Source organism: Cupressus sempervirens, chromosome 6 (genome assembly GCF_028749045.1).
Source record: "Cupressus sempervirens isolate cs-2001-9-10 chromosome 6, ASM2874904v1, whole genome shotgun sequence".
Taxonomy (NCBI): domain Eukaryota; kingdom Viridiplantae; phylum Streptophyta; class Pinopsida; order Cupressales; family Cupressaceae; genus Cupressus; species Cupressus sempervirens.
The window spans coordinates 117,127,303-117,141,446 of NC_143123.1; the positions used below are offsets into that span (position 1 = coordinate 117,127,303).

The following is a 14,144-nucleotide window of genomic DNA, read 5'->3' on the forward strand; positions in this document are numbered from 1 at the left end:
GCAATTAGGCGTTTATATTAATGCCTTTTAGAGACTCAAATGGATCACTGACTATTCTTCAAATATCCCAATCAAAGATGTCCGTCTTTGTTCCATCAATAGCAATACCAACAGACTCCATCTGACATATTACATTGGAATTTTAAGTTGATGGGTACGCAAGTTATGTTTTTGGTCCTGGCATGACCACCCGGATTGGAAAACATCTTCTAGCTACAATGAATATTTACCATTAATGTCATAGAACAATTGCACTTTCACCTTGACTACTTAAACAAAAACCTGCATTATACGACACAGCATATAGAAAAGGGGAACATTTTTAGGTTTTTTACCCTACCATGTCACTGTTACCAAGGACTTTTCATACTTTGAGTTTAGGAACGGTGCATATTTAGCTGATGTTAAATATTATTCGGTTCCATTAAAGATTAGGCACAAAGCCCTAATAGGCTAATACTCTAGGGCACTGGACATTCTACATCAGATACTTGCTAACAATGCTGTTTGTCTTACAGACATGCAATTAGCTTCTTTGTCTCTCAATTTTTTTCTTTAGAGATGTTTTCATCTCCTTGATATCATGCTACATTTGTAGACATTCTCACTGTAGTTATTACTTGATAATGTTCTGAGTCCCATTGACCTGTTAACTCACCCATGAGTTTCATTTATTTCATCTCTTTTGATTCTTATTCTTCAAACACTTTTGCAGAAGATGTTCACAAAATGATCTGTTCGGATTCAAGTCTATAATACATCATGAAACAATATTAATGCTCCATGTCCATGTCTATTTATTTGAAAGTTTAGAAGATAAGTTTTTTAATCAATATCCAGAACATTAATTTATTGATGCAATAACATGTCCCCTTTCCAGTATAAACAAAAATAAGATACATTTGCATCCATATACCAAACAAATCTTACCCTTACTAAAAAGGTGTGATAATTTTGCTCAAAACTTACTCATAGTATATAGGTAAAAATACATATGCCTTCTCAAAAATGCTGACTCCTTTGAGCCACCTCCTAAGTTTCACAAGTGAATCGTCTTTTTCCTGTTAAATCATCAGTATAAATGCACCTTAAAGGTCATGTTGTATAAAAGCACTTCAATAGCTATAGAGAAAAATAGAGAATTGTGAGGAATTCAATTTTATTAATGCCCCCAAGTAATTACAAACGATTAACAGGTCATTAATTTGTAGCAGCACATAAAGAAAACAATAATGTGAAGCAATTTATACTATAGCTAAAATCTCAGATTCTAATTCCCCAACGAAAACTGTATATGACTAACAGACGATAGCAGAAGAAAGAGGTGTTATCAGGATGAGAATCCAGTAGTCAACAAAGAGTAAATTATTAATCAACATCTTCATGTCAACCTTGTGAAACACATTCAAAATGATAGTGAAAAAAAAAATGTAACTGATCAAATTCAAAGACTAATGTAATGAGAACAAATTGTCTTGAGATGTAATCTCTAAGCAGGATATCCATTCTCTGCATCTAGAGATAAAAATGAGCAACTTACAAACATTCTAACATGTAACTAGCTATTACATACTAGCATGGCTTCCAAGAGTGACTTCCCTCCAACATTTCCACCCTCTAGAAACTTAAAATTCTTTCTAAAATCTCACACCTCTACTTTGTGAATGCAATACAATCTTTTTAGCAATTTTGTAGCTAGTCAATACCTATCCCACAAAACAATGTGTCTAAGTAGTCTCAAAATTTCAAGTGTTAAGGAACAATTTCATCAAAACAAGACATGGTTCCTTAAGAAATGAGAAAGTTTCCTAGAAATTGTAATCATTTTAGACTCTCCAGACCCCGATAATGGTGTGACGTCTTTTGGCCTAGCTATTCAAATAAACTGAAGCATCCACCACATTTCTTGTAGTCAACTTATGCACAATGGACTCTTGTTGTAAAATTCATTTACAAACAAAAAGATCACAAACCCTAAAAGCATATGTGAAAGATTTTGCATGGTGTATACTTAGAAAACATAACCGGAACAGATGATAAAAAGAATAAATACAAGAATAATGTTAAGAAAAGTGGCAATTTCTCAGCAAAAATCTTTTCAGCAAGTCCATAATCCTACAATAGAAATTTTCAAATTTCCCATTTATTATTTTATGGACAACATTTTTTCACTGTACAAACCAAAATTACAGATAAATAAAGACAAATTAGATTCAAGACCATCAAAACATACCTGTGCACACAATGCTTCATCCAATTTACTGTAGAAGTATGTATTGAAGAAGTGATAGTTGTTTCTCTGTGCCGATGTTAGTGATGCAGGTCTTTGAAGGTACCTGCCAATCATGATTTTAATTATTTTATAAACAAACAAATGAAACGATCACATCTACATTTATTAGCAAATCGTTTATGATACAAAGAAAATATCAGTAAAAATAATTTTCTATGTTCTATGATTGGGTTCAGGTTTTCCATTTCCTAATCCTTGATTCTATAACTACACTCAAGTTGTGTATGTGTGTGCATGAGTAAAAATACATACAACTATGCATACAGAGATACATACTTACACATATGTATGTGTTTATATGGATGAAGTGACAAAATCAACCAAATATTCTTTGAAGTAAAAGAGGAAGCTCTTTATAAAGTTTTAAACAAATAGTACAAACAAAAATATACTTGCTATTAACAATATATAATGGTTTCTAAGAAATTCATGCTCATGCTAAATAAATTAAAAGCAATTCTTTGGAACACCAAGAGAAAAATATGAGGCACTCTTCAACTCAACAAAAATCATGTTTGTACTTTTTAATTGAAATATAAGTCCTATAACTACACACTTGTGTTGTTTAGCTAAACGCAAAGACTAATGTTTACACAATGCAAGTAAACAAATATTGAATAAGCTTCAATACATACAAAAACGTTATAAGGTAAACACCTTACTCACATTCAAAAATAAAATAAATCAACCTCACACCTACAGGAAATCTTTAACTAACCCTCTTTTGATATCCTTGGTTTTTCTGGGGGCTGATAAAAGATAGGATACATACGAAGAGAACTGATGTTATGTTTGATACATGACTGATATTCATAGTGATTTTCTTTCAAATAAAGTTGATAATGTTGCCAACAACACAATTGTTGAAGATGAATATCTTGGTGCCCTATCTGTAATAAATCCTAGTTCTTCATCAATCCTTTGCTGTGTTTCGACCAGCTACTAATATTAAATGTTATTGTATTTTCCTAAAGATTTTTGGCAATCTGCTGATCTTTAATGAAGGATAAAGATAGACTTCTCTAGGTGAAATCTGGATGAAACCTTTCTCTGCTCAGTGTGACATTCTAAAACTCTGAAAACCTCTTTTGACATTTTAAATCTGAAAATCTTCTCTTATTTACTTCATTGCATCTTAACATCTTGAATGCTCTTGAACATATAGAACACTTTGTAGAAGCACTTCTTTGAATCCTTGGAAATATTTTAAATGCCCTCTTCTGATATCCTTTTGATTTTATAGATAGCTGATGAAGAAAGGAAGAATTCAAAGAAAAGAATTGTAATCATTGTTGTGATTAGTACAACTGCTGTTATGCCTGATCTTCATTATGATTTTCTTTCAAAGAACATTGTTGATGCTTCAAATGACGCTGTTGTTAATGATGAGTATCCCACTGTCATGAATGTCTGTCATAAATACTTGCCCATGTTAAGTAACATGGATCATTTTCTGCAAATGTACTAACATTGCCAATTTGATTGATGTATTCCAAATGCAGATTTGAAGACTCATTAATATGAGAGGAGGAAACATGTCTCATGAAGAGACATGTCTCTATAGTTAATCATCATTAGTTAATATATTAATAATATAATTAACCATATGTATAACTGATCTTTAAGCATATATGTAATATGTTATTATATTATTATATTATAATATATATTATATATTATTTATATAAGATATATATCTTAAAGATGATTTACCATCAACAAGGTATCTCATGATAAAATCAATCCGATAGAAGCAACAACCTTAACACTCCTTCTTAGCTAGGGAGGATTTATAGAACACATTATGCTCTCAAGAATAAAAAGAGATATCATCTCAGTATGATATTCAATTCACTATGAGGCTAAATTCCTCACCTTTCATAACACACAATTGAAGCAATTTCCATGACTTTAAAAACACCACCTTAAGTGTGGTCTATATGGTGTTCGGCAAGATCCGGCCCAAAGAACCATAACAAGTTGGTTATCATGGTGTCCGGCAAAATTCGGCCCAAAGAACCATCATAACAAGTCTACCATTTATAAGATCGCCACCTTACAATAGTTACCTTCTGTCTATTCGTTATCATGATTACCAACACTCTAGGACAACAATTTAATGAAATCTACCATGATAACAAGTCTACCATTTATAAGATTGTCATCTTATAATGGTTACCTTTTGTTTATATATGTCAATGAAAGATCGTCACCTTTCATTACATATCATAACAACATCATGTAGTAACTTACATGATATCCACCATGAACCACCATGAACCACCATAGCTGCCACTAGAGGGTGGAACAAGGATTTTCACCTCAGACTTCTCTCTCATAGAGGAGAGTATATTACAAAGAATTTCTCTTAGAACTTCTCTCATAGAGAAGATATCATCCACAAAGAATTGCATCTCAAAATTTCTCGCTCTGAACATCGATCCTAGGAAGTCAGGTCCTTTAGTTACTTCCTCAAAAACTCTCTTCACCCAAGGATGTATGTCGAACTCACTCTGAATCTAATATCACTTTTTGATTTTCTAGTGATAAGTCAATACTTCCTCATAATATACATAGGAGTAGGCTCATCAAAATCATGCAATCACACACATGTATTTCTAGACTCCCTTTGAGTATTAAGCTTCTAAGCTCCTGTGTTGCTTTAGAAGAAGTGTCATACTCCCTCTTAATGTAGAAGAATCTCATAATCTCAATCATCAAGGATATTTGCTTCAAGAGCCTCTTTTTATCCATCTTGATCATTAAGGTCCTTGGAGCTACTATCATTAGATTGAGTCTACAAAATATTAGGTAGCATATGTAAAGTACCAACCTTATTTTCCTGTAAGAATATCCTCAAACATAAAGAAAAGATCAAGGCAAATAACCATTATAGTATGTATACAATTACAAATAAATGTAAAAGATAAAAATACTTATCTGCACATGAAGATTCAAAAATTGTCTTTTTAAATTATTTAAGAATGGAACATCTCCCCTCTAAATAAGGTTCAAGTGGGAATGGAAAATTGACTATTGTTCCCCCCACAATGTAAAATTTCCACTCTTGAACACTTTTGCATCATATCAAATTTGATGACTTCTTTCCAAGTTCCAACTTGCTCTTTTCATCGATTGAAGCTCCAAACATTCATTAAGCTTAATAGTAGAAGCAAACATTTCCTTCCATTTTTTAAAGCTCGTCCACGATTCTTAATTTCCCTCTTTTTCCTGCAAGAACATTCTCAGAAGAAAGATCAAGGCAAAATAGCTCCTACAACATAATTATATTTCTCATTAATATTATCATGATTCATATTGTAACTCATATTAATCATTATATAATTTCTAATATAGTATAGATCAAATAAATATAAAATTTAAATGAATATTTAAATATATACATATAATTAAAAAAAAAAAAATTAATCTATACTTTCAATATATCATTTCCATAAAGAATAAGTACAAATAATTATTTGCATACCTTATTGGGCCCCATTATCCATTACCTTAGTTTGGGCCTTTTAAATACGACTTTACCTTTATAAATGAGGCTTAATAAAATAGGGTTCAGAGCAGAATCTTCCATTTAAAAGATAAATGATAAAGTTTGCAATGCATTTTGAGATCTTATTGATGTCCTTCAAAATCATCTTAAAATAATGCCAGTCCATGATAAAATTGTTTGCATTTTGGTTATACTTATTAGAGTCATCTCTCCTTGTTGTCTTATGCGCATCAATACTTTCCATTAATAACAGTCAAACTATGGTTAATTTGAAGACAAGTTGACAGTGGATAGAGTATTGTTGGCACATTACAACCTAAGAAGGCTTGGCAACCTCAACCATCTAGATCTCATTCATTGGTTCAAACACCACAAAAGCATCTAATCATTTTTCCAACACTTTGAAACAACAGCGACATGGAAGTCTTTCTATCGATGTCGTCGAGGTGAGAGAGTTGGATTGAGGGCTCCCAAAGACCGCACAATTTCATTTATAAATGCAAGGAAGACTTGAATTCAAGCAAAGAAGATCCGTATTGGGTTGTACCATCTCCATGGCTCAGTGTTGGGTAAGTTTGTCAGACATTTTATGGGCATGACTTGTGAGGCATTTTGGCATTTTAACCTGTCATAGCGCTACGTTCAATGCATTTGATAAAACAAGTCACACGACTTTGAGGCTGCTACACACTTCATCTCTATTTCATGGCATTGTTTTATTCATGTTGCACACATCATTTTTCATGTTCTTTATCGCACATCCACCCATATTTCATGCTCTCATCGTGGATGTTGAAGGAGGTTGCAAGTATATCACTAACTTTCTCAAGTCACCCAATGTTGTTGGTTGGAGGACATTAGAAGTATTTCATCAAACAATTCGCATGCAATGTTATTTTAATCAACAATTTTCTAATTGTTGTGCAAAACCATGACTCAAATAAGTATAACAAGGAGAGATGACTCTAATAGAGCATTTGATCGCATGGCTTACATACTTGTCTACAATTCCATACACTGCATATTCTGGGAGAGGAATCATTGTGATTCAGTTATAATCCGGTTAAACACATCACTGGGAAACATTCATACTTCTTATATGTTTTCATCTTTCATTACTTTTGTTCCTCTCTGATTATTAATCCTCTGCATTGTTTGGTCACAAGGAGACAAGTGTTGATAATAATTTTTTTGAATCTCATATATGAAAGTTATCCAAGCACTCATTCTTTCTTTCATTTGCAGTTTGGCTCTAATACCATGTTAAGTAACATGGATCGTTTTCTGCAAATGTACTAACATTGCCAATTTGATTAATGTCTTCCAAATGCACATTTGAAGACTCATAAATATGAGAGGAGACATGTCTCTATAGTTAATCATCATTAGTTAATATATTAATAATACAATTAAGCATATGTATAACTCATCTTTAAGCATATATGTAATATGTTATCGTATTATTATATAATAATATATAATATATTATTAGATTATTATATAATAATGTATATTGTATAATATATATAATATATATTATATTACATATATAATATATATATTATATATATATATAAGATATTTATCTTTAAGATGATTTTCCATCAACAAGGTATCTCATGATAAAATCAATCCAACAGAAGCTACAACCTTAACAGCCCATTCATCCCTTGCTCCGTTTTGACTAGGTATTGATTACAAAGATTGTGGTATTTTGCCAATGCTTCTTAGAAAAATTGCTGGTCTTTAGTTTCTTGTTGTATATGGAGTACTAGAAGTCTTGTTTGAGCACCATTCTAGATATCTAAAATAGGGTACCACATACTATGTTTTGTTTCAATATAGCTACTAGTAGCTTAATTTAAGAAGTTTGATTTTGTTTGAAAGGTCATGACTTTTCAAAAAGTGGTGCTCTCTTCTATAAATATGGTTTGTTCTTTATTGAAAACTCGATTGGTTACACAGAAGATGTTTTTCAGGGGTCCTCGGAGATAGCATGGGATTTCTTGTCCTAAAGCTTATCCATCAATTTTGGAATTTTTCGCAATTGCTCGGAGACCCTAGCTGAGCATTTTGGCTTGGTTGTTTCTTCTTCCGCTTTCTTGTTTGTTTCGTTCTGTCTTTTCCCTAGACACCATTTGGTGTTCCTGCTATATGCTCTTTTACTGCTTTGTTTCAAACCGTCCCTCGAACCCCCTTGTTGATCTTTTCTTGGACATTAATCAATTAAACTTATCTTATCTTATCTAGCATTGTCAAATCATTTATTTTGAAAAGATGCATCTCTTCTTAAATAAATGTTGACTTGGCTTTCGACTTTGCTTCATTACGTCACGTGCACCCTTTTCATGCACCTTCACTATGAACTGCCTTTTGAATTTAAAATTCTCACTTGAAGTGGACATGTCCACCTAAAGCACACCGCATGCGTTACTTTGAAATTTGATCTTCAACCAAAACACTTGTGTGTACCTAGTGGCCAAGCATGCAGCTATTAACTACCTCTCTTTCATGCACTGAGTCCTCTTGAACTTGCACTTTTCTATATAAATGTTAACTTGGCTTTCGACTTTGCTTCATTATGTCACGTGCACCCTTTTCATGCACCTTCACTATGAACTGCCTTTTGAATTTAAAATTCTCACTTGAAGTGGACATGTCCACCTGAAGCACACCACATGCGTTACTTTGAAATTTGAACTTCAACCAAAACACTTGTGTGTACCTAGTGGCCAAGCATGAAGCTATTAACTACCTCTCTTTCATGCACTAAGTCCTCTTGAACTTGCACTTTTCTATATTAAATGCACGCCTCTAAATAGCTCATTCTGAGAAAAATATATGTTAAGCATTATTATTCCTTTATGTGGTGACTTCCCTAGACAAATAGAAGAAGGCACAAATGGTGATTGGAAGGGGTAGAATCCATTGCTAGTCTTTGGAAACCAAGTCCAAGTACCATACATCAAAACTAGTAAAAGTTTGGGCAAAGCTCTACTTAGATGCTACATCTATATATTGAAATTCAATAAACTTAGCTCAGCCCAAACATGGAAAGAACAAATTAGCAGATTTCATTTGCAACATTCCATACTCGAGAGCATTTCATCTTGAGTTCCATCCATCATAAAAATAAGAATAGTTAGACCTCGGGTCAAAATTGATATTTTGAACTCAAGATTCATTTGTTAATTAACAGCCCATGAGATGTCTTTCTACCCTAAAGCTTGTGGAATTTCCCCTTGTGTGGTGTGCAATCACAAGTTAGGTATAGATCTTTGCATTGGATCTTGACTTTGATATCAAACAACTTTCTTTGTGGTGTGTACCTCCTTCCCAAAGTGCATCCCTAAACTATCCCTCTGTCGTTCTAAATTTGAACTTTAATAGTCATTGTTCAAGCATAGACTTCTCACCAAGATGTGTACCGCTACTAGTCTTTGGAAACATCCCTTCTCTTCTATTTATATAAGCACCCACCTGATTTTAAAAAGTGCACAAATGTATTGATAGTTTGAACTTTTTCATTGAAGACTAATTTCCTTTCTTATGTGCATGCACCTATTGATTGTGTGTGCACCCCTGTACACAACTTTGATCATCTCAATACTCAAGTGTCTTACTACACTAGAGGTACAACTCATTATAGTAGATAATTTTGTTTGAAATTCAACTTTTCCTTATATAAATGCACCCCAAACCACCAAGCACGCATTTTATGTATCCAATGAATTGATTTTTGGAAGTTGTCTTTGCTAAATTATACACTTACAAGGCAAGTGAGCACCCTCCAAACTAACTTAGGCTGTAATGAATTCTTATTCCTTATTCAAGAGCACCGTTCTATAAAAGTATACCCAATGAATCCTTATTCCTCATTCGAGAGCACCGTTTTGTAAAAGTATGCCCCTAAATGTCATTCACTAGAGTCCCCCTTTCCATACTTTGAAATGATTCAAGTCCTCTGTTATGTTTGTGCCACGACTCTAGATAACACTAGAAACTCAACATTTTATTATTCGAACTCTCCGCTTTCCCATTTGCTAGAACTCATAATCTACTCTAGGAGTGTTGTACCCAATTCAAAAATCTAAAACTTTGAAAGTAGAGCCAATTTTGTTGTATGATGTGAGTGGATGGTAAAATGCTACTCTCAACACTACATTCCAATTTATCATTAACATCAATAGAATTTTTAATCTTACAGACTGCACCATCATACAAACTTATTCTTTGTTGGCTATGTTGGAAATTACTGATAGTAGTTTGTGTGGTTTTCACAGTGTGAATCAATGAAGAATTCTTTGAGGGATTAGTAATTATAGACTTATGTACAACATCTAACTTATTACTTCATATGGCCAAGCCATCAATATTATTATGTGTATATATACTGCTTCAAGCCAGCCAATTCCCCTGAGCCTCAAAATTACTTCTTTCGCACCACTTTTTGTGTGTGATCTTGACTCATATCTTCCCCCAGAGTATGGAATCCTTTCTGGGATTGGCTGCCTTCTAGGCTAATAGCTAATTTGCTCATCTTTTTTGCCTTTCATTTCCAATTAGAATTTTGTTCTTTTCTATTGTTTGACTCGGAGAGAGATTATATTATTATTGTCGCTTTTCCTAGCATCTTCCTAATAATAATTCATTTTCCTTTCTTGTCTTGTTCTAAATATTCTTTTTCTTCATGCATTAGAGCAAGTTGCAAGCTTACTTATCTAGCCAAGGCATCCATAAGCTTTGGATTACCCCTCAGATCTTAAAGTATATCCATGGAAGATTTGGATGGATAAGGATTAATTGAAGGGCTAGAATACTATTGTTGTTTTAGAGGAATTAAGAATACAACATCCCCTTTTTGGGACTGCCCTAATTTTTGCCCGAGAACCACAAATCCCATTAAAATAAGAATTGTAAGATGATAAGAGATTTAACATTACCACTTAAAATGCCTTCTAACAAGGTAAACCTCAATCATCAAACAAGGAACAAGTATATGCAAACTAACTATAATGTTAATGTAATATAATTTGCCTATATGGTAATGGATTCTCATAAGAAATCTTCCATATGGCCTATCATTCACAAATAGTATCTTTGTATGGTATAACTCATGCCCATTTCACTGTAGACCTTATTCCCTACCTTTGTATGATGTAGCATGGCCCGCTCCTTCGCATAACTTGTCTTTGCCTTTGTATGATGTAGCATGGTTCATTTCACCATATGTCTTATTCTCTTGCCTTTGTATGATGTAGGATGGCCCATTCCATCACAGGACTTATCTATTTCCTTTGTATGATGAAGCATGGTCCATTCCAGTGTAGGACTTACATATTATGTCAAGTATTAGTACTGCTTTTCATTCTTGCCTTCGCTTCCCACATTTTTTCTTCTTCTTCAAATGAAACCTTCTCCTTAATATTTCATTTGAGTGTAGGGAGTCACACCATTTTGTTTATTAATGCCCTTATGGAAAGGTCACACCCCTTGGCTATGAAAAGATACATCTATTTGACAACAAATATTGTCCCTTTCACTACTTATTTAATCTTCACCTATCTCTCACTAGTCAAATCTGTCTTTGCTAATTTTCAAATTGGCACATATCACAGTTAAGATTTACATATCCTCTTCATGTTTTCTTCTTCCTTCAGATCCCTCCTTCCGCTCTAAATCTACACTATATCTCCTCTCCTCTTTTTTTCCCATTTCATTTGATGCTTTTTTCTCCTTTGTCTTTTAGCGAGAGTCGTGATCATTCATGTAATTTTCCACTAGAATAAGATTTATATAATTGAATGAATAATGAATTACATAATAATAGTAAGACACAATAAAATGTAATATTATAATAAAATTTTATAATATATAATTTATATAATAAGTAAAGTAATAGTTCAAGCATATCATTTGAAGAGTAATTATTTATATACAGATAAATGAATATAATAAATCATAATATAAATAATAATCAAATAAGTAAATAAGTAAATAACACAAAAAAAGTCATAACCTACTCTTAGATAAAATATTTCAATCATATAGAAAATACAAATAAATGAAATAAGATAACAAATTACAATATATTTATATTATTAGTGATATAATACATATATTAATAAAATAATATTCCAAAAGATATGACTTTTGGAAAGCAAAGATATAAGAAAAGAATAGAAGGGAGGAGAGACATGGAAGAAAATTGGATATTAAAAACAGACAGTTTAAGGAATGGAAGATAATCAAAATCTAAATTTGAAGCATGCAAGTGGAGGGGGCATTACAATCAGAACTCGATCTTGCCATCCTCGAGGGTAAATAAAAGAATACAGTACACACCACATACATAAAGACGAGTCTTAATTATATAATACAAACTGGTTTATGCAATAGTTGACATTTGCACTTCACACCCAGCTAATTATATATATGTCTCTAGGAGTTGATTAGAAGAATATTATAAGCAACTAAACCACAATTCCTAGGGAATGCATTAATGCAAGAAGCATGGTAGAAGGTATTGGGGTTTAAAGGATCGTTTCTGCAAATGTGATAACACTGCCATGGTATTGGTGTATTCCCAATGCAGATTTGAATCTCATATAGATATGACAAGAGACGTGTCTCATGAAAGGACATGTCTCTATGGTTTAATCATCATTTAATTAATAGTAATATATTAACAAAAATAATAATATGTATAACAATATATATATATATATATATATACAATAATATATATTATTTAACATGAATAAGTATATATAGGAAATGACAATTTACCAATAACAATAATGTATCTAAGATTGAATCAATCCGACTGAAGCTACAACCTTAACACTCCCTCTTAGCTAGGGAGGATTTGTAGAACACGGTATGCTCTCAAGCATTTATGGATATCAACATATATCCATCAACTTAGATGTTATCTTTCAATAGCATCCAAAGTATGATTCAACAAGAAATATCAATGATATGATATTCATCCTACTTATATTCTTTTGGTATGTGCACTGGCATCAAAAGAACCCTTGATGCCTACCAAAAGAATATGTTATATCCTAGTAGGATAAGAGTTGTCTGATTTCCGGCACTCCGGGACAGCAACTTAACATAGTGGATCAAATAACAAGAAATCACAATGTCATGGTCTCTATCATGACAAGTATCATGATCTCCAGCACTTTGGGACAACAAATGAAGTCTAATCATGATACGTTCGTTATCATGACTACCGGCACTCCGGGACAGCAACTTAATGTAGTATGTCATGATAACAAGTCAAGCTATTGATAAGATCGTCACCTTTCATGACATAATCCACATATGCAAAATAGTAACCACCATGAACCAAGACAGAGGGTGGAACCAGGACTTTCAAATCTACTTCTCTCTCACAGAGAAGATTGCATTACAAGGAATTTCACTTAGAACTTCTCCCTCATAGAGAAGATATCATTCACAAAGGACTGCACCTCAAAATTCTCCCTCTGAACGATAATCTTGGGAAGTCAGGTCCAAAAGTTACTCCCTTAGAGGCTCTCTTCCCCCAAGGATGCTTGTCGGACTCACTCTGAATATGATATCGATCTTCTAACTTTCTAGTGATAAGTCAATACTTACTCATGATGCACACAAGAGTATGGCCATCAAAATCATGCAATCACACATGTATTTCTAGACTCCCTCTGAGTATCAATCTTCTAAACTCCTGCATTGCCTTGGAAGAAGTGTCATACTCCCTCTTAATGTAGAAGGATACTCATAATCTCAATCATCAAAGATATTTTCTTCACAAGCCTTTCTTTGTCCAGTCTGCTCACAACTTCTTTGAAGCTACTGTCATAAGCTGCCTAATGTGCCATTCTTCTTTTCGGACAAGATCAAGTTCAGATACAAAGGAAAAGATCAAGGAAAAATAATGCATAGTATATATAAAACTGCAAATGACAGAGAAACTATAATGAGTAGATAAATGTAATACTTAAGAATAATAAATACTTATCTGTACATGAGGTTCTATAGATATTTGTGAGTGGAACATCTCTTCTAAAGATAGTTCAAGTGGGAATGAAACATTTGTTATTATTTCCCCCCACAATGTAAAATTCCCACTGTTATATTTTTAAACAACTTTATGTTCATCTTTTTCCTCTTTGCAATAGATTATCCCTCAAGATGCTCATTCACGTCCTTCCTAATGCAATCTGCTTCTTTGTCCAAGCAATCCAAGTACTCCTTGTTCGAAGTACCACTTGGTAGTGCCACCCTTCATTGTATGTGTGGCCTTGCTTTAAAAAAATTGAGGGTAGATCTCAAATAGTTTGGGGACAA

At 33.1% G+C, this 14,144-nt stretch overlaps 1 protein-coding gene across 1 annotated transcript in view; it reads right to left on the reverse strand.

Moving 5' to 3' along the window:
• The window catches only part of LOC149551491 (ubiquitin-like-specific protease 1D), a 180,226-nt gene that overhangs the window by 93,065 nt on the left and 73,017 nt on the right, over positions 1-14,144 (reverse strand). Inside the window, exons 8-9 of the mRNA XM_089786986.1 lie at positions 2,234-2,336; positions 970-1,061 (exon numbers count right to left, since the gene is read on the reverse strand). Of these exons, the coding sequence (XP_089643112.1) occupies positions 970-1,061; positions 2,234-2,336 (195 nt within the window). The remainder of the gene's footprint in view (positions 1-969; positions 1,062-2,233; positions 2,337-14,144) is intronic.